This window comes from Podarcis pityusensis (genome assembly GCF_964106645.2).
Source record: "Podarcis pityusensis genome assembly, chromosome: 1".
In the NCBI taxonomy this organism is placed as follows: Eukaryota; Metazoa; Chordata; class Lepidosauria; order Squamata; family Lacertidae; genus Podarcis; species Podarcis pityusensis.
In genome coordinates, this window is record NC_138028.1 from 115,696,291 (window position 1) to 115,723,419 (window position 27,129).

The window sequence follows — 27,129 nt, forward strand, 5'->3', positions numbered from 1 at the left end:
TTCTGAACTGGGAAGGGCGGGGTATAAATAAAAAATTATTATTATTGTTGTTGTTGTTTGAATTGTACGGATTCATGCACCTTATAAACATCTGTTCTTCACACAGATACGTTATTGAAAAGAAAGAGAAGCTTGGCACGCGCTGGGTGAAAGCTGGCAGAACATCAGGCCCTGACTGCAATTTCAGAGTGACGGATGTGATAGAAGGTACAGAGGTGCAGTTCCAGGTCCGTGCTGAAAATGAAGCCGGCTGTGGTCACCCTAGTGAACCGACTGACATCTTGGCAATTGAAGATCCAACAAGTGAGTTACGAACATTGGAAATTATAATCAATGAAATATGTGTTGTGCCAAATAGAATGGCAGAAAATAACATTACTTATGTATTCCTGCAGGCCCTCCTTCACCTCCTCTGGACTTACACGTGACAGACGCAGGAAGAAAACACATTTCGATTGCGTGGAAACCCCCAGAGAAAAATGGCGGCAGTCCTATAATCGGATACAATATAGAACTCTGTGAAGCAGGAACTGAAAAATGGATGAGAATAAATTCTCGACCAGTCAAAGATTTGAAATACAAAGCAGAAGAAGGCGTTGTCCCTGACAAGGAATATATTCTCAGGGTCAGAGCTGTCAACGCTATAGGGGCTAGTGAGCCATCAGACATATCAGAAAACGTTGTCGCCAAAGATCCAGATTGTAAGTATAGTTGTTTTCGAAACAGTCATGAAATAAATTATAAATTGTGAAATTGCTTTGGTACACTAATTGAAATTATTTTTCTGTGTTTGCTTTTTTTAAAAAACAACAACAGGTAATCCAACTGTTGATATAAAGACTACAGACCTCGTTGTGGTTGAAGGTGAAAAGTTAAGTATCCCTGTGCCCTTCAGAGCTGTTCCAACTCCAACTATTGCTTGGCATAAGAGTGGGAAGGAATTGAAAGCCGGTGACCGAACAACAATGAAGAGCGACCACATCTCTGCCTTGCTGGAAGTAACAAATGCAGTCCATGCTGATGCTGGCGTTTACACTATTACCTTGGAGAATAAACTGGGTTCAACAACTGGTACAATCAATGTCAAAGTAATAGGTAATTTATTTTTCTTATACCGGCAATTATGTGAATTAGACTCATAATGGTGAATGGGTGACAAGATGCTCAGCTCTTAGTGTCAAGGACTGTGCTGAGGAGGGCTGCACTGAGGAGAAAGGTTGGGAGCCTCCCCCTCCGCCTCCCCATCCCCCTCCTCTGCATCCGGATCCTGAATCTTCCCAGGAGCAGGAGGAAAGTATAGATTTGGAACAGTGGTTTGCAGAGGGGCACAGTTCAGAAGGCAGAAGCTGGGAAATACTGGATAGGGAACAGCTAGGAGAAGAAACACTGAAAGAGAGAGAGTTAACAGATTCACAGTCGTTGGACAGCATTCCCCCACTGCCCTCCCCAAGGTTGAGAAGAGCAGAAAGCTGCAGAACAGAAAGCACACAAAGCACAGAGAGTACAAACTCAGATTACATGACGTAGAAGTGATGTAGATTAATAGGGACATAAGGGGGTGGGATCCTTAATTGGGAGCACTGCCATTCCTAGGAGATGGGTTCTTTGTTCTATCACTGTGATTATTAGTTTCTAACTGGTAAGACAGTTTTCCATTGTTTTATCTACTGCCAGGGGGGAAGAAGCTGATTCCCTGAAGCCTGCTTTATTGATACATGTTGATACAATATTTTATTGATACATTATTGATACAATAAAGCCTGCTTTAGTGATACATATTGATACTTAGCTGCTTTATTGATACATGTAATGTGAGCCAACGCTGATATCTCCATGTGTCTAAATAGGGAGATAGGTCAACCTGAGGAATATATAAATGTTTATCATCCATATGATTAGTGCGCACGAGTATATATATTCTTTTAATACAGTTTTCAAACCAATTTACTTTATTAAATGCTACATGTGTACCTATTGTTCAATTAGGTGTGCCTGGACCATGCAATAGTATTAAGGCAAGTGAAGTAACTAAAAATTCATGTAAAGTGACCTGGGAACCTCCAGAATTTGATGGCAACACTCCAATTTTACATTATGTGCTGGAGCGAAGAGAAGCTGGTAGGAGAACATACATACCAGTGATGTCTGGTGAGAACAAATTGGCATGGAATGTGAAGGATCTCATACAAAATGGTGAATACTACTTCCGCGTTAAAGCTGTTAATAAAATCGGAGGAGGTGAATACATTGAACTGAGGAATCCAGTGATTGCAGAAGATCCAAAGCGTAAGTTCTTTTTTATGATCATCAAGACTGAAAAAGGCAAATGGTTTCTCTGTGCCTTCTATTTATCCATTTTCTTTTAAATTTTCAATATGCAGAGCGTCCAGATCCACCTATTGACCTTGAGGTTCACAATCCAACATCGAAGTCAGTAACACTCACGTGGAAACCACCATTGTATGATGGAGGAACCAAGATTATGGGCTACATTTTGGAAAAGTTAGTTAAAGGAGGAGAGAAGTGGGAAAGATGCAATGACTTTTTGGTTCCTCTTTTGACTTCTCCTGTGAAAGGTCTTGAGGAAGGCAAAGAATATCAGTTCCGTGTCCGTGCAGAGAATGCTGCCGGTGTCAGCGGACCTTCTAATGTCACTCCTCTGGTGAAAGCAGTGGATCCCGTTGGTATGTTTTGCAAACTACCTATTCATTTTTAGCAAGTGTTCAAATTCTGCTGTATGCTACAGTATCAAATATAAACTAAAACAATATTTTTATGGTTACAGAGGCTCCAAAAGTTTTCCTCGGTGCTAATCTGCAGGCTGGCCTGGAGGTGAAGCAAGGTTCTGAGATTGCACTTGAAGCACACATTTCAGGGTCACCTTACCCAACTATTGATTGGTTATGGAATGATGAAGTTGTTAAGCCAACAGAAATTAAGAAGAGAGTTACCAAGGTTACTAGGAAGAAGAAAGGTGAAGTTGAAGAAGATGAGCCTTTCCACTTGTCCCTGCCCGAGCGTTTGAGCATTGACAACCACAGACAAGGAGATTCTGTACTGGTCGTTCGGGATTCAATCAGACCAGACCATGGCACATATACTATTCGAGTTGAAAATGATCACGGGGTTGCGAAAGCTTCATGTGAAGTCAATGTGTTAGGTATGCCCTTATACATAATGGTGTGTGATACATTTTCTTCAAAATGTTTGAAGTGACATGTGCAAAGTCGTGCTCATTATTTTTGTTTTCAAAACAGATACACCTGGACCACCGGTCAACTTTGTTTTTGAGGAGGTTCGTAAAAATAGCATCACTTGCAAGTGGGAGCCTCCTCTTGATGATGGCGGAAGTGAAATATTGAACTACGTCCTTGAAAAGAAAGACAACACAAAATCCGACATTGGCTGGGTTACCGTTACTTCAACGCTTAGGCATTGCAAATATAATGTGCCTAAACTTATTGAAGGAAAGGAATACATATTCCGTGTGAAAGCTGAGAACAGAGTAGGAGCTGGACCTCCATGTCTTTCAAAACCTGTTGTAGCTCAAGATCCGTTCAGTAAGTCTTGTACTCTATCTAAATATGTGCTTCATTCATTTTTCCCAAAAGGCACTGCCATCATCATCATTATTACCTTACACTCATATTGTACTTTAACATTAAAACTTTAATTCTATAATAACCCAGCAGAAAAACCTTGCAGAAGGAAATGGCTAAATTACATTTGCTGATTGTTGCATCTGAGTGCAACATCCTAAAAAGAAAAAGAAAAAGCTAAGACAATCCATGCTAGTTGACTGTAAAACTTGCCATATCAGACTTTTCTATTCTGTTCTCTCCTTGTGTCTTAAAGTGTGTGAAGTGGGTGGTAATTACAAATAATAAATCCTTGAGATATATGGGTACACTGGGCTGGTAAGATCATCATTGACAAAAGCAAATGCTTAAATAATCCACCAGTAAAATAAATTGCAGATGAATTCGTACATACAAAGCAGAAAAAGAAGAACTGTGAAAAACACACATTTTCTTTCCATATACACAAAACCCACCCGCACTCTCTCCAAGTTTCAAGCATGCAAATCTACACATTTAGGGTATAACACAGAGATAATATTTACATATCATGAAGGCACTTCATTTCAAGTAACTGTGAATAAGATCAGGCTGCATATTGCAACTGAAGCCTCCAAGTAAAGATATGGTGGAGGAGAAAATTAGAGGCATTAAACAAATTAAATTTCTGTATGATTTGGTAAGCTCCACTAACATTTGCATATCCTCTTTTTATAGGTCCTCCTGATGCACCTGATAAACCTCTAGTAGAGGATCCAACCAGCAGTAGTCTGTTGGTTAAGTGGAATGAGCCTAAAGACAATGGTAGCCCCATTTTGGGATACTGGATTGAAAAGCGTGAAATCAATGGAACCCACTGGGCTCGTGTGAACAAAGAGCGTGTGAATGCCCTGGAAACTAGAGTTGAAGGACTTTTAGAAGGTCTAACTTACGTTTTTAGAGTTTGTGCTGAAAATGCAGCTGGCCTTGGCAAATTCAGTCCCCCTTCAGATCCTAAAACTGCACAAGACCCAATATGTAAGTTGTTAGATAGATAATATTATCCCTTAGTTTGAAAAGGGAAGTTTTCAGTCTATTAATCTCTCTTTATATGTATTTTTTTCTTTTAGTGCCTCCTGGCCCACCTGTTCCAAGAATTGTTGATACAAGCTCAACATCTATTGACGTTGAATGGGATGCTCCGCTATACAATGGGGGTAGTGAAATCACTGGCTACCATGTTTACAAGAATTTTGTCGGCTCAAATGAATGGTCTCGCTGCACAGAAAGACCTATTAAGGTTCGGAGCTATATAGTTAAAGGAATTAGAGAAGGTGCAGATTACAAACTTCGTATTACCGCCCTTAATGTTGCTGGGGAAGGACCTCCTGGAGAGACAGAACCTGTAACAGTTGCAGAGCCTCAAGGTACTGTGATTATGTAATTTAAAATGAAATCTAATGTGAAATAGTTTGTGGGATTGTAAATTAATTAATTCTCTCTCTTTTTCCTTATACAGAGCCTCCCACTGTTGAATTTGATATTTCTGTCAGGGCAGGAGTTCAGATATTGGCAGGTCAAGCTCTTAAACTGCCTGCTGTTGTTACTGGACGACCTACCCCTACAATTGTGTGGACTTTAGAGGATGCAGATGTTGACAAAGAGCGAGTTGTGATTGAAAATGTTGGCACTTCATCTGAGCTGTTTATCAAAAATGCACTCAGAAAAGACCACGGAAGATACATGATTACTGCCACTAACGAAAGTGGTTCTAAATTTGCTGCAACCAGAGCAGAAATATTTGGTAAGAAATGCTACATAGAGTAAAACGATGAATATATTAAGTATTTGGCCTTCCTTAATTACATCTCATGTCTTCTTTTCCAGATGTTCCTGGTCCGGTTACTGACTTGCATCCTGTGGTGGTAAATAGAAAGATGTGTCTACTTAACTGGGATGATCCCAAAGATGACGGAGGAAGTGAGATCATAGGTTTCCTTGTAGAGAGGAAAGATGCCAAAATGCATACATGGAGACTAGCCGTAGATACAGACAGATCTAAGTGTGATATAACAGGTCTTGTTGAAGGACAAGAATATAAGTTCCGTGTCTTCGCCAAGAACAAGTTTGGCTGTGGACCACCTGTTGAACTGGGACCTCTCCTTGCTGTTGACCCCAAAGGTGAAACTTCTTGTATTGATAAAAACCATCAGAACACTTGGGAACAGAGGATCCCCCTCCCGTAATTTCAACTTTTAACACCATTCAAAATATATATTTATATCCTTTATCATCACAACACTCCGTGTGTGTGTGCGCGCGTGCGCGTGCGTGCGTGCACATTCTTGCAGTTGAACCCAGAACATGTCAGTTTCTTGAAAGAGAACTTTTCTAGAGTCGGGATAACTGAAAACCTAGTGCTTCCCATGTTCATTTCTGTGTGGAAATACTTTTTTTTAAAAAAAAAGAAAATAATCCTACAAGGGCAAAATGTTGCATGCGAAGATGCTCTGATGTAAAACTTTTCTGTAGCTGCTCTAGATTTACAAAATCCAATTTCTACACACACCTCTTTCCCACTTCCAGCAATTCACTGGAGTCGCACCAATGCATTTTGGAGTTAGTATAGCATTGTCCCATTTAATTTAGTATTTAATGACAGTTTTAAACTGAGGGTGGAGAGGTGGGTTTCAGTAAACATCTGCAGAGCTTCCCTCCTCTTTAAATAGCATGTTGCATGTCCCTAGCCTTGGAGGCAGGGGGATATAAACCGAAATAAATAAAACGATATATTTTTACCTTGTTTGCTGGTGAAACTGCTGCACAGTAAACATGACGTGAAAAAACAAGGGTTTATTTTTCAAATTTAACTTCTCATTTTTCATTCTTGCCACAACAGGTCCTCCAACTGCTCCTGAGAGGTTCATGTACACAGAGAGAACAAAAAACTCTGTTACACTTGACTGGAAGCCTCCCCGTAATGATGGTGGCAGCCCCATCATCGGCTACATTGTTGACAAAAGAAGACATGACTCAAATGAATTCGAAAGAGTCAATAAGAGACTCTGTCCAACTACATCCCTTCTTGTGGACAATCTTGCTGAGCTGCATATGTATGAGTTCCGAGTCAAGGCTGTCAACGAGATTGGAGAAAGTGAACCATCACTGCCCCTTAATGTAGTCATACAGGATGATGAAGGTGAGGCTCTTTAATATAAATGTGTACACTTTACCTATAGATGTGAACATTTGGTGTCTGCTAGAGGCCTCACTATATTTTTGAGAATTACATGGTTAATCACTTTTGCATTCATTTTCTTTTTTCAGAACCTCCCACAGTGACATTGCGTCTATCTGTTAGAGGAGATACTATCAAAGTTATGGCAGGGCAACCAGTCAACATTCCAGCAGACGTGACAGGTCTTCCAATGCCAAAGATTGAATGGTCTAAAGATGACGTTGTTATTGATAAAACATCAGATGCCCTTAAGATCACCAAAAAGGAAACAAGTAGAACAGAGGCGAAAACTGAACTCAGCATGCCTGCAGCAGTTAGGAATGATAAAGGCACTTACACAGTTTCAGCTTCTAATCGTCTTGGCACCGCATACCGCAATGTTCACGTTGAAGTATTTGGTATGTATCTAGCTTCTTGCTTAAACGGCCAAAGTTTTCTTACTTTATTTCTACCATAACACAATACTAAATTGGTTTTATTTAGATCGTCCTTCTCCACCGAGAAATCTCACCGTATCGGATATTAAAGCTGAATCTTGCTGTTTGACTTGGGATGCCCCACTCGATAATGGTGGCAGTGAGATTACACACTACATTATTGAGAAGCGTGATGCGAGCAAAAAGAAGTCTGACTGGGAGGAAGTATCCAGCACTGTTGTGGATAGACGATTTGGGGTAATGCTTCAATCTTGATTTCATAGGCGAAAGGAATAGTCTTTAAATGAAAAATGACCATTTATAAAATTGTTGAGCTGAATGTTAACACTGTTCATCTTCCAGATTTCCTATTTTTACGTCTGCCTTCCATTTAATGCCAAAATAGGTATTCCTATACTCTGTATTGAATGGTACTTCACTCCCTTCAGAGTCGGGTTAGTAGCAGTTGGTGCAGATATGCCAATGATGTATAGAGTTGTTAAGCATCAGAGCAACAAGCAGGTGGTTTTTTCAAGAACTGTTTTAAGATGTCCATATGATGGCATCTAACTGCATGGAAAACATCCAAAATACACTAAAACCAGTTCTGAGAATTGGTTTTACACATATCATAGGATCAAACAGTTGGACGGGTCCTTTTTGAGTTTGAGGGGTCTGCCTAGTCAAATCCCTTGCTCAGTGCAGGAAAATGAGAACCTGGGCACTCCCAACTGATGGCTGTTTAGATTCTGCTTAAGACCTCCAGTGAAGAAGAACGCAATGTTCATTGACTCCACTGTCAAACTTTTAAGAGGTTTCTCCTAATGTTCAACTGAAACGTGCCCTCCTTTAGCTTATGAGATCTAGATGTTTATGCCCTCTGTATGACATCTCCTCAGGTATTTGTAATATGTTGACATGCTCCCCTTCAGACATCTCCCCACCAAGTTAAACAAACCCAATTACTTCATCCTTTCTTTTTAAGTCTTGTTTTCCACACCACTGGCTACCTTTGTTGCCCTCCTTTGTGAGGTGACCTTTGGCTATTCTTTGTTTAAAGTCCTGGAAACAACACAGGGAATTGATATGAAACTGATTTTAAAAAATAATAATGTATCATGTTTCTTTTACTTTTCAGGTCTATAAACTGGCAACAAATGGACAATATCAATTTAGAGTGAGGGCCGTTAACAGGTTTGGGACAAGTGACGAATGCCTTTCCGAAAAGGTAGTTATTAAGGATCCTTATGGTCTTCCTGGACCCCCTGGAAAACCAAAGGTTACAGAACATACCAGGTCATCAATGCTGGTAACATGGACACCTCCACTAGACAATGGTGGAGCTCCAATTACTGGCTATTGGCTGGAAAAGAAAGAAGAAGGAGGTGTCTACTGGTCGCGTGTCAACAGAGCTCCAGTGACAAAACCAGCAGTGAAAGGACTGGAATACAATGTACTGCGTTTGATTGAAGGTGTGAAATACCAGTTCCGAGCTATGGCTGTGAATATTGCTGGAATTGGCCCTCCCAGTGAGCCATCAGATCTTTATGAAGCTGCAGATCCAATCTGTAAGTATAAAGACAAGGAAGCAATAAGTAACACAAAATGCCAACTTTGTAATTTTTGTTCAATTTGTCCTGAACCTGATTTGATAGAGGTTCTGTGATTTCAGTGCAAGAGCTCTGCATTTGAAGTCAAATATTTAATGAGTTAGGCTTCATTTTATAAGTGCCTATTATCATGATAAATAGCAAATGTTCCTAATTTTGTGCAATGAAATACTGTATAGTTGATAGACTTTCCATTCACTTCAATGAAGGGGTGTTGTGCAATGGAACAAGGGAGGCATAGTCCTCACGGCAGTACATTTTGCATTTTCTCAATAGATCCTCCTGGAGCACCATCATGCCCAGATGTCAAAGACAGAACCAACTCAACTATATCTCTTGCATGGAAACCTCCACAAAAAGATGGTGGCAGTCCTATTAAAGGATATATCGTCGAAATGCAAGAAGAAGGTAGTTTAGATTGGAAGAGTGTGAATGAACCGGACAAGCTGTTCCCTACCTGCGATTGTGTTGTACCCAATCTGAAAGAGCTCAGAAAGTACAGATTCAGAGTAAAGGCTGTAAATGCTGCAGGGGAATCTGAGCCAAGTCTTTGCACTGCAGAAATACCATGCAAGGAAGTTCAAGGTAAGGATTGTTGGAAATAATTCTTTCCACTCGAACGTGTAGACATAGAAAAATCAAAGGATTTGAAAACTGAAATGCAGGAATGGCTGTCCATTCCTTGAAACGTTAGAGTTTTCAAGAGTAAAGAAAACTTATTGGGGGGTGTTATGGGTACAAGGGAAATCCCAACATCAATCTGATAGCAATAGAAGCTGGAGCTAGATTATTCTGCATACATTTGAGAAGGAACTCTTCTCAAAGTGTCCCTGCCATATGAGTTAAGGCAGATAGTGATCAAAGAGAGATCCTTCTCAGTGGTGGCACCAATTCATAGAATTCTCACCTCGGAAAGCCCACCTGACACCAACATTGTTATGGATTTGGGGCCAGCAAGGGTTTTGTTTTTGTTTTTTTTACTAGGGTGTTTCATGCATTGTTCTAATTTATTATATTTTGGTGTTATATGTTGTCATGTTTTTGTAAAGCTTTGCTAAAGGGCAGTATACATTTCAAACAAGTATATATCTTGATATCTTTGTTTATCATCAAGAGAATAATACACAACTGAGGCTGCAAGCCTACCCATTTACCCGGAAGAAAGATCCATCAATGTCAGCAAGACTTACTACTGAGTCTACTGTACATGCATAAGTTTACCCTATTAGAGAACTTATGTAGATGAATTCTGACTATATTATTTATATGATATATTATTTGTATTTTGCAGAGGAGCCAGAAATATTTATTGATGTTGGAGCACAAGACTTACTCTCTTGCCGTACTGGTACAACAATCAGAATTCCAGCAGTTATTAAGGGACGTCCTGTTCCCAAAGTAACTTGGGAATTTGAAGGAGATGCAAAGAAAGCTGTAAAGGTCAGTGACAAAACAAAGTAAACTGTTAAGAACTTCAAGCTAAAGTATTGTGTGTGTGTGTATTTACTATTTCTTCTTTATTTAAAGGATGGACATAACATACCTGAAGATGCTACGGTAAAAAATAGCTTATATTTGAATTCGCTTATTTTGCTTCTAATATTTGCATTTTTCAAGTCCTTTTTTAATTATTATTGCTAAGTAAGTTTATTTTGGTTTGTGCAGGTGGAATCAACTGATACCACATCAGTGATCACTATCCCTGCATGTAACAGAGGTCATTCTGGAAAATACACTATTACAGCAAAGAATAAAGCAGGACAGAAAACTGTAAATGTCAGGGTGAATGTCCTAGGTAAGACTAATCAATCTTAATATTGCACCATTTCACTAATTTTTGTGATACAAAAGTTCATATACTGTAAAACCCCATATAATGATTTTTCCAATCTGTTTTCATGATGAAATAGATGTTCCAGGACCACCAAAAGACCTGAAAGTAAGTGACATAACAAGATGCAGCTGTAAACTTTCATGGAAAATGCCGGACAATGATGGTGGAGACAGAATCAGAAACTATATTATTGAGAAAAGAACTGTTGAAGGAAAAGCCTGGACAAAAGTTAATCCCAACTGTGCTGGCACATCATTGGTTATTCCTGATCTCATAGCTGGGCAACAATACTTCTTCAGAGTACGTGCAGAAAACCGCTTTGGTGTTGGACCCCCAGCAGATACAATTCAAAGGACCACAGCGAGGGATCCAATCCGTAAGTTAAATCAAAGTGGGACATTCATTCATGCATTCATTCAGCCTTTGTTGGCAAAATTTAGACAATAAAATCATAAAAGAGAAAGAAAACCATCCATAAAACACTGGCAATCCAGACATATTAAACACATAAAACATATGAAAGACTCAGTAGCCACCATTAAGAAAATTAAATAGTTTTAAATTTGACTTTTAAAATCTCAACTAAATATCCTGAAACAATCTCAGTGGTTTGGGGAGTATCATTCCTCAGCAGATATTGGATTGCAGGTTCTTTGAAAATAAATACTTAAATACTTCAAGGGAGTAGCAAAGTGGGACATTTGTTTTTACTAATGATACTTTATTGTAGGGCAGTACTTACATTTTACTTTGCTCCTTTTTTAAAAAACAACAACACACAGATCCTCCTGACCCGCCTATCAAGCTCAAGATTGGTCTTATAACAAAGAACACGGTAAGCTTGACATGGAAACCTCCAAAGAATGACGGCGGTGCTCCCGTAACACATTATAATGTGGAGTGCCTTCGCTGGGACCGTACTGGTGAAGGGAAGGAAGCCTGGCGACAGTGCAATAGACGGGATGTGGAAGAAACTAAGTTTACTGTTGAAGACCTTAAAGAAGGTGACGAATATGAATTCAGAGTGAAAGCAGTGAATGAAGCAGGTCCAAGCAGACCGTCAGCTACTGTTGGGCCAGTCGTCGTCAAAGATCAGACATGTAAGTGCTGCAAAGCATTAGTAGTTATTGCACTTCAAATATCCACTCACCTGGGGCTCCGGGGGAGCAGTGTTTTTGTCACACAGTGCAGCCGTGGGCCAGTCCCAGGGGATCTGCCATCTTCCCACACAGCCAGGCAAAGGGATGGTCACATGGCAATGCCCTCCTCACATTGGGCTGAATGCTACATTGAACAGGTACCCCGCTAAAGGGGTCCAGGAGGGGTGACTGTCTGAGAGCCCACATGATAGGCCAATATGCCTCTTGCAATGATGCCCTGTCGTGGCACCCAGTCCATGTTGGGGGCAACTCCCCAGCACAGGGTCATCCCAAATTGGGTCCCTATCAGCCAGCACATAGGTTGATTGATGATGGATACATGCCCATTGCCTTAGCCAAACCTACTTGTATCTGTATTGAAGGAAGTTGTGGCCTAATTCAACCCAGTATCAATCTCTTGTGTTCATTTCCACGGTCTGCCCCGCACAGGGCTGCAGACATCATGTGCCTGCAATGCAAAGCATTTTGACTTCTGCATTCATAGTGGCTCAATAATTTTTGCTTGCTTTTGTTTGTAGGCCCTCCGTCTATTGAACTCAAAGAATTTATGGAGGCAGAAGAAGGGACAGATATCAAGATTGTAGCCAAAATAAAGGGCGTCCCCTTCCCGACATTGACTTGGGTCAAAGCTCATCCTAAGAAACCTGATGACAAATTGCCAGTGCTATATGACCAACATGTCAACAAGATTGTGGATGAAAATTCCTGTACTTTGCTGATACAGCAATCTCGCAGAAAAGACACAGGCTTGTACACTATAACTGCTGTCAATAACTTTGGAACAGATTCAAAGGAGATGAGGCTGAATGTGCTAGGTAAATATCAATGTATTTTGGCATTGGCAACCTAATTTACTGTTTGTTATATAATGTTCAAAACATGTCTCTCCTGTTATCAGTCTCTGCAGCCACAGCAGGCGCCGTAACTCTCCAATAGTTTGGCTTCATCCCTGAAGGCAAACTCTTCCATTTCCTCCCGAGATAGCTGGATGCCAACCACAACAATATAACACTCAACTTTGACAACAATTAATGTTTTATAAAATGTATTTTTCAGGTCGCCCTGGACCACCAGAAGGACCCATTAAATTTGAATCTATTTCCGCCGATCAGATGACAATTTCTTGGCTTCCTCCTAAAGATGATGGTGGATCTAAGATAACTAACTATGTTATTGAAAAAAGGGAAGCAAACAGAAGGACCTGGGTCCATGTTACCAATGAACCTAAAGAATGCATCTTCACAGTACCCAAACTACTAGAAGGGCATGAATACATCTTCCGCATCATGGCACAGAATAAATATGGCGTTGGGGAACCTCTTGATAGTGAACCTGAAACTGCCAGAAATCTATTCAGTAAGCATACAGTTATCTAAAATATCACCTGCGCTTATATTTATTGGCAAAGCAGAACGTAAGTAATCTGATTAGATAGTATGAGAGCCCCAAGTTAAAATTGATATTTTTTTAAATCTTCTGTATGGCTAAAATGTCTATAATAGTTTTTAAAAGCTTTTCAGAAATAGAACTTTTGTGGCTATTTTTTCTGTTTTATCTTAAAACCATATCTGTTTTAAATGTTAAATATTGAATCTGTACTTATATCATTTTAGATTGTATTTAGCACAGTATAGACCGTATCTTTGCCTTTCTTCACCATAAAATAATAAAACGTTCAATTATCAGTGCAATCTTGTGCTCTGCTGGACACAATGAAGCACAGTGCTGTGGCAAAGGAACCCTTCATCAGCTCCGCTATTCCAAGAAATACAAAATGCTGGCATTTGGTGCAGAGCTACTGTAAAAAGGGCTTTTCAGGCTGAAGATGCTCAGCCATGGCTCTAGCACAGGATTCTAGGACTTGACAGTTACGTATAACAAAGAAAAAGGGGGACTTTGTATAGCCCTGCCCTACTTACTTCACAAAGGTTGTCTCTGTAGGGGCTAATGAAAGACTGGGAAAGGAAACTTCAGATGAAGGCTATAGCATAAATACCATATATAAGTGGTCTATGTGGCCCCCAGAGCTTTGCTTTACTCTTGGTGTACTTTATTCCCTAGCTGTTCCTGGAATTTGTGACAAACCAACAGTCAGCAGTGTCACACATGACTCGATGACCGTCAACTGGGAAGAGCCAGAATATGATGGAGGCTCCCCTGTGACGGGTTATTGGCTGGAGCGTAAAGAGACCACTGGAAAGAGATGGACACGGGTTAACCGTGATCCTATTAAACCTATGACATTGGGAGTTTCTTACAAAGTACCTGGCCTTATTGAAGGTTCAGATTACCAGTTCCGTGTCTATGCTATTAATGCCGCTGGTGTTGGACCGCCAAGCATGCCGTCTGATCCAATAACTGCAAGAGACCCAATCTGTAAGTAACCAAGATCTATTTATTTATTTGGTGTGAAAGGGGGAAATATACTAAAAGATGGTATAGATGGTATATGTTTGAGAAATAATAAATATACAGTCTTGTGACAGAATGGCGCAATAATTTTTTTCCCCCAGCTCCACCTGGTCCTCCATTTCCAAAAGTTACTGATTGGACAAAATCTTCCGTTGACCTTGAATGGACTCCTCCATTAAAAGATGGTGGTTCTAAAGTCACTGGTTACCTTGTTGAATTTAAAGAAGAAGGGAAAGAAGAATGGGAAAAGGTAGGTGAAATTCTGCCGTTGAAAATTTATTTGAAACATTATGTCGATTCCATAATTGAACATACTGAGGAACATACCAAATCACTGAAAGGGCTACCAACTCATCTGTGTGGCCTAGAAGCAGCAAAAACCCATTGTTCCCCTTCCCTGTAGGTGGGTTTTAATGGTAGCATGAGTGAAAGATAAGGGAGGGAGGTAAGTGATGTGGTGTGGGGAGAGGCATGAAGTAAGGAGGTTCAGGAGGAAGGAATGAAAGGACTCAGGTACACAGCTGCAAATAAAACGTTTTGTGTTGTAAAGTGCAATATACAAGTGTGACACTAGATGGTGCCGGTGAGCTATGCAAAATCCAATGTATTTTTTGAAACGTTTTTTTAGAAAAAGCATTTCCACAGCGTCTTTAACATGTGTGTAGATTCCACCAAAGACACAAAATTTCTTTTTGTTTTCAGGCAAAAGATAAAGAAATAAGAGGGACCAAGTTTGTTTTGGCAGGATTGAAAGAAGGAGGTTTCTACAGATTTAGAGTCAGAGCAATAAATGCTGCTGGTATTGGAGAGCCTGGAGATGTCACTGAAGTCATTGAAATAAAGGACAGAATAGGTATGTCTTAGGATAAAAACAGCCTCTCTTTGTTCTTGTGTGGGTAAAAGAATAGAAACTAAATATAAAATATATTGTTTGTTTCTTCAGTTGCTCCTGATCTCATGCTTGATGCTCATGTGAAGGACAGAATCGTTGTCCATGCTGGTGGAGTGATCCGCATTATAGCTTATGTCTCGGGAAAGCCACCTCCAACAATTACCTGGAAGAGGGATGAGAGAGCTCTCCCAGAGGAGGCTAAAATCGAGGAAACTGCAATTAGTTCCTCTATGGTTATAAAGAACTGCAAGAGAAGCCATCAGGGCTTATACACTCTTCTCGCTAAAAATGCCGGTGGAGAAAGAAAGAAGACTATTATTGTTGATGTGCTAGGTAAGCACTGAAAGCTGACTTGCTGATGGCTAGACTGCTGATGAGGGCAGATGGCTGATGGATGAATGGCAGAAAGTCACACTTTTGTTGATGCATTTGCACTGGCTACCCATATGTTACTGGATCAGGATGAACGTTCATGTACAAAGCCCTGAACAACTTGAGTCCAAGATACCACAAGAAGTGTCTGCTCCCTTCTGTCCCATTTTGATGACTTAGATCATCTGTAGGAGGGCTGTTAGTTGTTCCCAATGTCTCAGAAACCTTAGTGTGTCATCAGTCCCATACTGCAGAAAACTCTTCCAACAGAGAATCAGTGGACTTCCTCCCCGTTAACCTTCAGACGTCTCTTGGAAGATGTTCTTATGCAGACAGGCCTATTCAGTTGTTTAATTTCCTTTATTTAGACGAGCCAGTCATTCTTGTGATTACTTTGTATTGTTTTATAATATTTTCTTTTGTGCACTGCCTTGGTATATTATATGAGTGGGTGGGGTTATAGAAATATATAGATATGTTTTTATAAATATGTTATTGCATCTATGTTATTATTTGGGTTCCAATTACAGAAATGTTAAATGTTCGTCTTAAAACCATTCTACTGTATTTATTTCCTTCACAGATGTTCCAGGTCCAGTTGGCATTCCATTCCTTACTGAGAACCTAACCAACGACTCATGCAAACTTACGTGGTTTTCTCCTGAAGATGATGGTGGCTCAGCTATCACCAACTACGTAATTGAAAAACGTGAAGCAGACCACAGGGCTTGGACCCCAGTGACATATACGGTCACCAGGCAGAATGCAACAGTTCAGGGGCTGATTGAGGGCAAAGCATACTTCTTCCGAATTGCACCTGAGAATATGATTGGCATGGGCCCATTTGTGGAGACAACAAAAGAGATTTTAATCAGAGACCCAATAAGTAAGACTTTATTGTCTATTTTTTTTCAGTACTGATGAGGAGAATTTGCCTTGAAAAAAGTACCTAACATGGTGCATGTGTTTATTTCTAGCTGTGCCAGAAAGGCCTGAGGATCTGGAAGTCAAAGCAGTAACGAAGGATTCTGTTACACTGACCTGGAACCCACCTAAGTACAACGGTGGCTCTGATATAACCATGTATGTTTTGGAAAGCCGCCTTATTGGGAAAGAGAAATTTACCAGAGTTACAAAAGAGAAAATGCTTGACAGAAAATACACAGTTGAAGATTTGAAAGAAGGTGACACTTATGAGTATCGCGTGAGCGCTTGCAATATTGTGGGACAAGGCAAACCATCATTTGTTACGAAACCCATCACATGCAAAGATGAAATTGGTAAGTTTCCATTCTGGAGCAAACCAACCAACCAAATGTGCATTGGGTGATCTGTGAATTTTTATAGATATCACTGATTCTTCTTTTCTTTAACAATACTTCTAGCTCCTCCACAACTTGAACTTGATATCCGAGAGAAGCTCACTGTCCGTGTAGGAGAAGCTTTCAGTCTGACCGGCCGTTACTCAGGCAAACCAGCACCAAAGATTACCTGGCTCAAAGATGACATTTCTGTGAAAGAAGACAAACGGACAAAGATCCAGACTACGCCAGCTACTCTTTGTTTGGGGATATTGAAATCTGTCCGTGAAGATTCAGGCAAATATTGTGTCATTGTAGAAAACAGTTCGGGAACAAGAAAAGGTTTCTGTCAAGTTACAGTAGTTGGTAAGTATTGCTATAGTGCTAAAATAAGTTATTTCCACATGTGGTATGAATTAGAGCTGATCAAATGAGGGTGGGATGGCATATCACATGATAACATTTAACCTAATGCACATTGTGAAGAACTTTTCTGATAAATATATTTCTTTTACTTTTAAACAGATCGTCCTCAACCACCAGTGGGGCCAGTTATTTTTGATGAAGTTACTAAAGATCATTTTGTTATCTCCTGGAAACCTCCCTTGGATGATGGTGGAAGTCCAATTACAAATTACATTATTGAGAAGAGAGATGCAAACAGAGACCTCTGGATGCCAGTCACGTCAGCCAATGTCAAGACAACGTGCAAAGTCCCTAAATTACTTGAGGGAAGAGATTATGTTGTCCGAATCTATGCTGAGAACTTGTATGGCATGAGTGATCCTTTAATATCTGATGAAATGAAGGCCAAGGATCGTTTCAGTATGTAGTTTATTTGCTAATTCATTTTACTTAAGTCTTCGCCATATTTCTACTTCACTTGTATTTTCATATTATATTTTTGTATGAAATGGATTTAAAACTTGAAAACGTTATTTCTTCAGGTGTTCCTGCTGCACCAGAGCAACCTATCATTAAAGGCGTCACCAAAAATTCTGCTTTAGTTACCTGGAAGAAGCCATATGATGGAGGAAAACCAATAACCAATTACATACTTGAAAAGAAGGAAACTATGTCTACTCGATGGGGAAGAGCCACCAAAGATCATATTTACCCAGATACTCAGTTCAGGGTAACAGATCTTCTTGAAGGCTGTGAATATGAATTCCGAGTTTCAGCAGAAAATGAAATTGGCGTTGGTGATCCTAGCCCACCCTCAAAACCATTCTTCGCTAAGGATCCAATCGGTATATTATAAAACATTTTCTCATGTATTATATTTGTGATATTACTTGGTACAAATTAATCTCTTTTTCAGATTCATGATTCCAATGTAATGGGGTGTTGTTGTTTTTTCGTTTTTACAGTAAAACCAAGTCCACCAATTAATCCTGAAGCAGTGGATAAAACTAAAAGTTCAGTGCAATTGTCCTGGCAACCACCACGTCATGATGGAGGAGGCAAGATCATAGGCTATCTCATTGAGTACCAAAAGGATGGAGATGAGGAGTGGAAAAAAGCCAACCATACAGCAGATTCTTGCCCTGAGACAAAATACAATGTCACCGGCCTCACTGAGGGTACCAAATATAGATTCAGAGTCTTTGCAGTCAATGGGGCAGGAGAATCCGAGCCAGCTAATGTTCGTGATCCAGTTGAAGTCAAGGACAGACTTGGTAAGCAGAACATGATGTTTTAATTGGTTTTAAAGGGCCAAAGTGGATATATTTTCTGAACACGAAGTCCCTTTTTTTTTACAGAGGCTCCTGATTTAATCCTGGATGCTAACATGACACGAGAACAACATGTAAAAGTTGGAGATACATTGAGGCTAAGTGCTGTAATTAAAGGAATTCCATTCCCAAAAGTGACTTGGAAGAAAGAAGATAAGGAAGTTCCTACAAAGGCAGATATTGAGGTTACAGGAGTTGGCAGTAAGCTTGAAATTCGACACGCAGTCCATGAAGACGGAGGGAATTATTCCCTGACCGTGGAGAATCCGGTTGGATCAAAGACTGTTTCAGTAAAAGTTCTTGTTCTAGGTAATGAATGAAATGATGTTAACACTTCTACTGGGAGATAAAACATGACAGAGGTGAATGATAGGAACATACCTATGTACAACAGAAAAGCAGGAATGAAAAATTATATTTTTCATCATCTGTTAGCAACCTTGTTCCCCAACTTTGGAAGGGAATTTTCTAAATGTTATGAAGCATTATCAGAATCCTTGCGTTGTTAAAACACACACATACCAAATATGAGTGGGTGCATAGTGGGTGCAAAGCCCATAGTCTTTGGAAAATATTAATTGTTCTCTGAGGTTCATAGTCACTGAAATTAATAATACTAATAATTTTATTATTTGTACCCTGCCCATCTGACTGGGTTGCCCAAGTCACAACACAAGCATACATACAGCGAAGCTACTGTAAATTTGTTGAAGAAATCGGGGTGAGGGGCGTTGTACACAAACTAGTTTGATTTTACACCCTGTACTTCATGTCAGGTTTAATTATCCAGGTTCAGATGAAAAATGTTTAGAAATTAAAAATGGTTAGAGGCTGTCCATCCTCATTTTCTACAAATAAGAAGTATACAATCATAAGGAAAAGACTCTTTCTTGCAAATAATATACAGTGGTACCTCGGTTTACGAACTTAATCCATTCCGGAAGTCTATTCTTAAACCGAAACTGTTCTTAAACCGAGGCACGCTTTCCCTAATGAGACCTCCTGCCGCCGTTTGGCTTCCATTCGTAGACCAAGGTAAAGTTTGCAAACTGGGACACTACTTCCGGTCTTGTGGAGTTCTTAAACCGAATCGTTCGTAAACAGGACTGTTCTTAAACCGAGGCACCACTGTATTTAACACAATATTTTTATACATAGACTACATCGAACATTTATTTCAATTTTTTTTCCAGATAAGCCTGGGCCTCCCAGGAATCTACAGGTCAGTGAAGTGAGAAGAGATTCTTGCTATCTGACTTGGAAGGAACCTGAGGACAATGGTGGCTCTGTCATTACGAATTACATTGTGGAAAGGAAAGATGTTGCTGCTGCTCAGTGGCTACCAATATCATCATCTTCTAAGAAACACAGTCTGTTGGCTAAATACCTCATGGAAGGCACTCAGTATCTCTTCCGTGTTGCTGCTGAGAACCAGTATGGAAGAGGTCCTTACGTTGAAACCCACAAGCCGATTAAGGCTATAGATCCACTTCGTAAGCACAGTTCACTTACTATTTTGTGTTCTTTTTTAAAACAAAAACAAAAAAACCTTTGTTGACAGTGTTGATCTATACAATGTGTATCAGCATTTGGAAATGTTTGTGTATAAAAATAGAAATGCTAATCCTGTTTTCATCTCATTTTAAAAGATCCTCCTGGCCCACCAAAGAACTTGCATCATGTAGATGTTGACAGGACACAAGTGTCTCTTGCTTGGAATTGGCCTGATCGGGATGGTGGTGCTGAAATAACTGGATTTTTGGTGGAGTACCAAGAAGAAGGGAAAGAAGACTGGACAAAATTCAAAACAGTCCCTGTGCCAGAATGTGTTGTTACTGGTCTACAACAAGGGAAGATTTACAAATTCCGCGTAAAAGCCCAAAATATTGTGGGTCTTAGTCTTCCAGATACAACCATACCAATAGAGTGCCAAGAAAAAATAGGTAACCACTGAATTTGTATGACTGTTCACAGATTTCATATTCACTGCTGAAATGTAACTCTTGTAATGGGGAAATACCTATAATATAATCTGCGTGTTGTTGTTTTTTTATTTCAGTGCCACCATCAGTTGATCTAGATGTGAAATTAATAGAAGGCCTTGTTGTTAAAGCTGGCAGCACAGTGCGGTTCCCTGCAATCATGAGAGGCGTACCTGTTCCCACTGCAAAATGGGTCACTGATAATGTTGAAATCAAATCAGAAGGCAATTACAAGATTGATACTGATAATTACTCTACAGTTCTCACTATTCAAAGCTGCACAAGAAAAGACACTGGAGAATATCTGCTCACAGTATCCAATATAGCTGGAAGCAGAACTGTTCCTGTTCATCTAACAGTTTTGGATGTTCCTGGTCCTCCAACTGGCCCAATTGATATTCTGGAAGTCACTCCCGATCATATGGTTATTGCTTGGCGACCTCCTAAAGATGATGGTGGAAGCGCTGTAATTAATTACATTGTTGAGAAACGAGAGACAAGGAAAGAAACCTGGGGAGTGGTCTCTTCAGGGACTAATCAAACTAGAATTAAAATTCCACGTCTACAGAAGGGCTGTGAATATATTTTCCGAGTTTGTGCAGAGAATAAGATAGGCGTTGGTCCACCTCTTGATTCAAAACCAACAGTTGCCAAGGCTCTGCATGATCCACCATCTCCACCTGGTAAACCAGTAGTTAATGATATTACAGAAAATGGTGCAACTGTATGTTGGACTGTGCCAAAATCTGATGGTGGAAGTCCAATAACTGGATACATACTTGAACGCCGTGAAATCTCAGGGAAATGGATACGTGTCAACAAATCTCCAGTGCTTGATCTGAAATTTAGAGCTACAGGCCTCTTTGAGGGCAGCACATATGAATTCCGTGTTTTTGCAGAAAACAGTGCTGGCATAAGCAAGCCATCTCCACCTTCTGATCCAATCAAAGCATCACGTCCTATGACACCTCCTGGACCTCCCATTAATCCAAAACTCAAGGATAAGACCAGGGAAACAGCTGAGCTAGTATGGACTAAGCCACTCAAAGATGGTGGTAGCCCCATCCTGGGATATGTTGTGGAATGCCAGAAAAGCGGAACTACTCAGTGGAATAGAATTAACAAAGATGAACTCATCAGACATTGTGCCTTTACAGTACCTGGGCTAATTGAAGGAAATGAATATAGATTCCGCATTAAAGCTGCTAATATTGTAGGAGAGGGAGAACCCAGAGAATTGCCAGAAACAGTTCTTGCCAAAGACATTCTCATGCCTCCAGAGGTAGAACTGGATGTGACCTGCCGAGATGTAATTACTGTCAGAGTAGGCCAAACAATAAGGATTGTGGGCAAAGTGAGGGGCAGACCAGATCCTGACATAACATGGTCTAGAGATGGCAAAAATATAACGAAAGATAAGCGTACTGACATAATTCATGAATTCCCTCATATAGAGCTGCAAATAAAACCTGCTGTAAGAGCAGACCATGGAAAATACCTAATTACAGCTAAGAATAGCAGCGGACACGCCCAAGCATCAGCTATTGTTAATGTGCTTGATAGGCCAGGACCTTGCCAGAACCTGAAAGTAACCTATGTCACCAAAGATTCTTGCATGGTCTCTTGGGAGAATCCTGAAGATAACGGTGGCTCAGAAATTACAAACTATATAGTAGAGTATCGTCAGCCAAACCAGAGAGGCTGGTCAATAGTTTCTTCTGATCTTACTAAGAGGATAGTGAAAGCACATCTCGTTGAAAATCACGAATACTTCTTCCGTGTTTGTGCAGAAAACAAAGTAGGTCCAGGTCCAGTTGTCGAGACCAAAACTCCAATCCTTGCTATTAACCCTATTGACAGGCCAGGTGAGCCTGAAAACCTTCACATTGCAGAAACAGGAAAGACATTTGTATATCTGAAATGGAGGAGACCAGACTACGATGGTGGCAGCCCCAACTTAACATACCATGTTGAAAGAAAACTGAAGGATTCGGATGAGTGGGAAAGAGTGCACAAAGGTAGCATTAAGGAAACACACTATATGGTTGACAAATGCGTTGAAAATAAAATTTATCAGTTCAGAGTTCAGACAAAGAATGAAGGTGGTGAAAGTGACTGGGTGAAGACAAGTGAAGTTGTTGTTAAAGAAGAAATTCAGAAACCTGTACTTGATCTGAAGCTGTCTGGAGTACTGACTGTGAAAGCTGGTGAACCAATAAAAATTGTAGCAGGACTTAGAGGCAAGCCCCAACCAGAAGTATCTTGGGCAAAGGATTCTGCCGATCTATCCCAATCTCCAAGGGCCAAAATTGAAACAACTTCAGACTCATCTAAGTTCCTTCTCTCCAAAGCAAGGCGCACAGATGGTGGTAAATACGTTATTACTGCCACTAATCCAGCTGGTAGCTTTGTAGCATATGCTACTGTAAATGTTTTGGACAAACCAGGACCTGTCAGAAATTTGAAGGTGGCTGATGTTTCAACTGACCGATGCACAGTCAGCTGGGATGTACCTGAAGATGATGGTGGTTGTGAAATACAGAACTACATCGTAGAGAAATGTGAAAGCAGACGAATGGTTTGGACTACGTATTCCTCCTCTGTGCTAATGACCCATATACATGTAACACATCTCATTGAAGGCAATGAATATATATTCAGGGTCCGTGCAGAGAATAAAATGGGCACTGGTCCCCCAACAGAGACTAAGCCAATTATAGCAAAAACAAAGTATAATAGACCTGGTCGTCCAGATCCTCCAGAAGTCACAAAGGTCAGCAAAGAAGAGATGACTGTAGTTTGGAACCCACCAGAATATGATGGTGGTAAATCAATCACAGGATATATATTAGAGAAGAAAGAGAAAAGGTCATTAAGGTGGGTTCCTGTTACCAAAAGTGCAATTCCAGAGAGACGCAAGAAAGTTACAAATCTCATTCCAGGATATGAATATCAGTTCCGTGTCAGGGCAGAAAATGAAATTGGAATTGGTGAACCAAGCTACCCATCAAAACCAACAATAGCGAAGGATCCAATAGGTACTGATCTTTCCAATATTTTTTTGTTAGTAATACTTCAATTTAAATTATCTTTCTCTGATTCACTGATATGCTTACTTCTGTACTTTTCTGTCATCTTGCAGAACCACCTGGTCCTCCCATTAATCTTAAGGTTGTTGATAGCACGAAGACCTCTATTACTCTTGGATGGGGAAAGCCAGTCTATGATGGTGGTGCTCCTATTATTGGCTATGTGGTAGAAATGAGACCCAAAACTGAAAAAGCAGGTCCTGATGAAGGATGGAAAAGATGCAATGTTGCTACACAAGTTATTCATACAGAATTTACAGTGACAAGCTTGGAGGAGAAAGAACTATATGAGTTCCGGGTTTCTGCCCAAAATCAAGTAGGCATTGGCCGGCCAGCTGATTTGAAAGAAGCTGTTTCTCCCAAAGAAATTCTTGGTAATTTTGCCAACAGGCCATTAAATTATTTGCTATCTTAAAAATTGCTTTCAAAATATAAACTTTTAATGTTCCTTTTCAGAACCTCCTGAAATTGACTTGGATGCAAGCCTGAGAAAGTTAGTCATAGTCAGAGCAGGATGCCCCATAAGACTTTTTGCCATTATTCGAGGGCGACCAGCCCCTAAAGTTACCTGGAGGAAGGTGGGAATTGACAATGTGATCAGAAGAGGCCAGGTTGACCTGGTTGACACAATGGCCTTCTGCGTCATCCCCGATTCTACACGGGATGATTCAGGCAAATACACTTTGACAGTTGTTAACCCTGCTGGAGAAAAGGCAGTCTTTGTGAATGTCCGTGTCCTTGGTGAGTAATGTCAATAATTTTAACATCTATTAATTTTTCTTCTGTGATTTATGAATGTCTTATTCATTGCAATTTCTTTTCCATGAGACTCTGCCCACTTACTTTGAATAATTGTGGCCTAATATTGGTTGTTTTTTGTTTCCTTTCCTCCAATAGATACTCCTGGACCTGTAGCAGAGCTCAGTGTCAAGGATGTCACAAAAACATCCTGTCAGGTTTCATGGACTCCACCTGAAAATGACGGTGGCAGTCCTGTAACACATTACATCGTGGAAAAACGTGAGGCTGAGAGAAAGACCTGGGCAAAACTTACCGATGATGTAAAGAAGACTAGTTTCAAGGTTTCTAATCTTATGCCAGGAACTGAGTATTTCTTCAGAGTCATTGCTGTCAATGAATATGGCCCTGGTGTTCCAAGGGACACGCCCAAACCAATCCTGGCATCAGATCCGCTAAGTAAGTATTTATTGATGTAGCTGCTGTATTATTTCATTCAGGAAATTCAGATTTTGTATGATAGTTCAGATAGTCAAAATCAGTTGTCACTGCGCATAATAATAAATAACAATAATGAATAAATAATTTCATGAGATAACTTCACCTCCCTGCACTTATTTAATTGACTTGTTGTTTGGCAGATCTTCTATTTGCTATATTTCAAAGAATATAACCTGTCCACAAATACATTGCCAGCTGAGTCTTCTTCCAGGGTGTGGAGGCAATGTGTGGATCACAAAAAACAATCAAACCAGAATAGAAGTACCATATTGGCCTGAATATAAGCCTCACTTTTTCTCCCAAATTCTAACTGTGAAAAGTTAAAGTGCGGCTTAAATTCGCAACCTTACAAAAATTGGCTTTTACGATATTGCTGCTAAAACAGATATACGGTAAAAAGGAACGGGTGTGAGTGCCTGTGGAATTTTAAGGGAGCAGCTTATATTTGGGTATTCTTTTTCTCTTTCCCCCTTAAATTTTAAAGGTGCGGCTTATAGTTGGGTGCGGCTTATATTCGGGCCAATACGGTACTACAAAGGTCAAAGAAACCACTGGTCTCATGACTTATGTATTCAAATGAAAAAATAAAATAGTACAATATATTCTGTGTTTCCCCGCCCCCAATAAATCATGAGAAGATGTAATGATCTTAGAAATTATGTAAACTAAGCATTTACCTGCCTGTTTTATTTTTAAGGTGAACCTGATCCTCCAAGGAAACTTGAAGTGACTGAAATCACAAAGAACAGTGCTACTTTAGGGTGGTTGCCACCGTTGCGTGACGGTGGTTCCAAAATTGATGGCTACATCATTGCATATCAAGAAGAGGGTCATGCTGAGGATCACTGGACACAGTACTCCGTTGTCAAAGATCTTCATATTGTTGTTGCTGGCCTAAAGGAAGGAAAGAAATACAAATTTAGAGTGGCTGCAAGGAATGCTGTAGGAGTAAGCCAGCCAAAACAAACTGAAGGCATCTATGAAGTTAAAGAGCAACTGAGTAAGTACCTAACTATGACCACTTGTACAACTGAAATATAATTCAATTATTTTGATTTTGTATCTAAATTTGGATGTCACCTCTTAAAGATATTTAAAATTAGGTCCTGTCACGTAATCTGATGTCTTTAGTGACATTCCTTTTTTAATGGGTTTATTGTTTTTTTCCCAAAACAGCAACATACAAACAAGACATTCAAAAGGGTCTACAAAAAAACTTCACAAATAGGCTCATTGGCTCTGTGACCTTCTATAGCAAAGTATTAGGTGTTAATTCTGGCCTGAAGAGTACTGAATGTGGGTCCCAGGCCCAGCAGGCAGTTTCTTAATAGTTCGCTTCATTTATGCACAAGTTTACCTTAAAAATTTGTGCATCTCCCCATTATAAGATGTTGTGAAGCTTCCTGCATCTGAAGAATAGGACAGCTGTACAGTTAATTAAATAAGATAGCACACTGCTCAGACCTTAGAATAAACCTACAAAAGAAGCTAGGAGGAAATGAATCAGGGATATTATATTTCAAGGATATTAGGGGGAATACAATTTATCGGGGCTAGTTCCTTGGTGACTATTTGAAAACAAAGTTTTTGGTTGGTTTGGGGACGTAATATCAGACCTTTTGCCTTACTTCTGCAGAATATAGATCAGAAGTGGCTAGTCTGGGGCCTAGCCACACCTCCAGACACTGTTAGACTGCAACTCCCATTTGCTGCAGCCAGCATGGCCAGCAGTGGCGTAGCGTGGGGGGTGCCAGGGGTGCCGGCCGCACCGGGCGCAACTTCTGGGGGGGCGCGCTCGCTGCCTCCGGAATCGCCCAGAGCCCCATGGCAGCGGCTCTCAGCGCTCGCTGCGGAAGGCGCGCCAGGCAGCCCCTCCTCACCGACGGGCAGCGTTCGCCTGCGGGGCTCGGCCAGCGCGCAGGGCTGGCCGCATGGAGTTGCCGGGGAGCCGCCGCCGCCTGCCATGCCGCCCTGGCTGCTTCAGCCGCGTCCGACAGCCGGCTCGAGGCTCCTTCCGGCCAGGTCTCCCGATGGGGTGCTGCGGGCGGAGGCTTCGGCACCAAGCGCCACGCCGCCCACCCGCCCCGACGGGGCCCGCCCACCCGCGCCGGAGGCTGGCCAACCCACTGGCCCCAGAGGCGCCCCCTCCCCGCGCCAGAAAGAAGCCGCATCAGGGCTAGCCGGGCCGGGGAGGGAGACCGAGAAGGCTGCGCCGCAACGCCCAAAGACGCGCGTCTTGGCGCAAAGGGGCCCACGGCACCCAGACGCGGAAGGGACCCTCTCCCCGTGAC

General features: G+C 40.8%; 1 protein-coding gene across 1 annotated transcript in view; it reads left to right on the forward strand.

Moving 5' to 3' along the window:
- TTN (titin) overlaps nucleotides 1-27,129 on the forward strand; it is a 285,365-nt gene that overhangs the window by 201,336 nt on the left and 56,900 nt on the right. Inside the window, exons 222-262 of the mRNA XM_081002634.1 lie at nucleotides 107-303; nucleotides 396-701; nucleotides 817-1,095; nucleotides 1,987-2,286; nucleotides 2,382-2,684; nucleotides 2,786-3,160; nucleotides 3,258-3,560; nucleotides 4,296-4,595; nucleotides 4,688-4,984; nucleotides 5,077-5,361; nucleotides 5,445-5,738; nucleotides 6,457-6,756; nucleotides 6,885-7,193; nucleotides 7,279-7,469; nucleotides 8,350-8,779; nucleotides 9,098-9,406; nucleotides 10,113-10,261; nucleotides 10,349-10,378; nucleotides 10,487-10,616; nucleotides 10,732-11,031; nucleotides 11,438-11,755; nucleotides 12,334-12,630; nucleotides 12,872-13,171; nucleotides 13,877-14,191; nucleotides 14,329-14,477; nucleotides 14,930-15,080; nucleotides 15,171-15,452; nucleotides 16,075-16,377; nucleotides 16,469-16,771; nucleotides 16,877-17,158; nucleotides 17,318-17,617; nucleotides 17,740-18,042; nucleotides 18,163-18,471; nucleotides 18,556-18,837; nucleotides 19,722-20,021; nucleotides 20,178-20,471; nucleotides 20,588-23,548; nucleotides 23,653-23,973; nucleotides 24,056-24,340; nucleotides 24,497-24,796; nucleotides 25,536-25,838. Of these exons, the coding sequence (XP_080858760.1) occupies nucleotides 107-303; nucleotides 396-701; nucleotides 817-1,095; nucleotides 1,987-2,286; nucleotides 2,382-2,684; nucleotides 2,786-3,160; nucleotides 3,258-3,560; nucleotides 4,296-4,595; nucleotides 4,688-4,984; nucleotides 5,077-5,361; nucleotides 5,445-5,738; nucleotides 6,457-6,756; nucleotides 6,885-7,193; nucleotides 7,279-7,469; nucleotides 8,350-8,779; nucleotides 9,098-9,406; nucleotides 10,113-10,261; nucleotides 10,349-10,378; nucleotides 10,487-10,616; nucleotides 10,732-11,031; nucleotides 11,438-11,755; nucleotides 12,334-12,630; nucleotides 12,872-13,171; nucleotides 13,877-14,191; nucleotides 14,329-14,477; nucleotides 14,930-15,080; nucleotides 15,171-15,452; nucleotides 16,075-16,377; nucleotides 16,469-16,771; nucleotides 16,877-17,158; nucleotides 17,318-17,617; nucleotides 17,740-18,042; nucleotides 18,163-18,471; nucleotides 18,556-18,837; nucleotides 19,722-20,021; nucleotides 20,178-20,471; nucleotides 20,588-23,548; nucleotides 23,653-23,973; nucleotides 24,056-24,340; nucleotides 24,497-24,796; nucleotides 25,536-25,838 (14,045 nt within the window). The remainder of the gene's footprint in view (nucleotides 1-106; nucleotides 304-395; nucleotides 702-816; nucleotides 1,096-1,986; nucleotides 2,287-2,381; nucleotides 2,685-2,785; nucleotides 3,161-3,257; nucleotides 3,561-4,295; nucleotides 4,596-4,687; nucleotides 4,985-5,076; nucleotides 5,362-5,444; nucleotides 5,739-6,456; nucleotides 6,757-6,884; nucleotides 7,194-7,278; nucleotides 7,470-8,349; nucleotides 8,780-9,097; nucleotides 9,407-10,112; nucleotides 10,262-10,348; nucleotides 10,379-10,486; nucleotides 10,617-10,731; nucleotides 11,032-11,437; nucleotides 11,756-12,333; nucleotides 12,631-12,871; nucleotides 13,172-13,876; nucleotides 14,192-14,328; nucleotides 14,478-14,929; nucleotides 15,081-15,170; nucleotides 15,453-16,074; nucleotides 16,378-16,468; nucleotides 16,772-16,876; nucleotides 17,159-17,317; nucleotides 17,618-17,739; nucleotides 18,043-18,162; nucleotides 18,472-18,555; nucleotides 18,838-19,721; nucleotides 20,022-20,177; nucleotides 20,472-20,587; nucleotides 23,549-23,652; nucleotides 23,974-24,055; nucleotides 24,341-24,496; nucleotides 24,797-25,535; nucleotides 25,839-27,129) is intronic.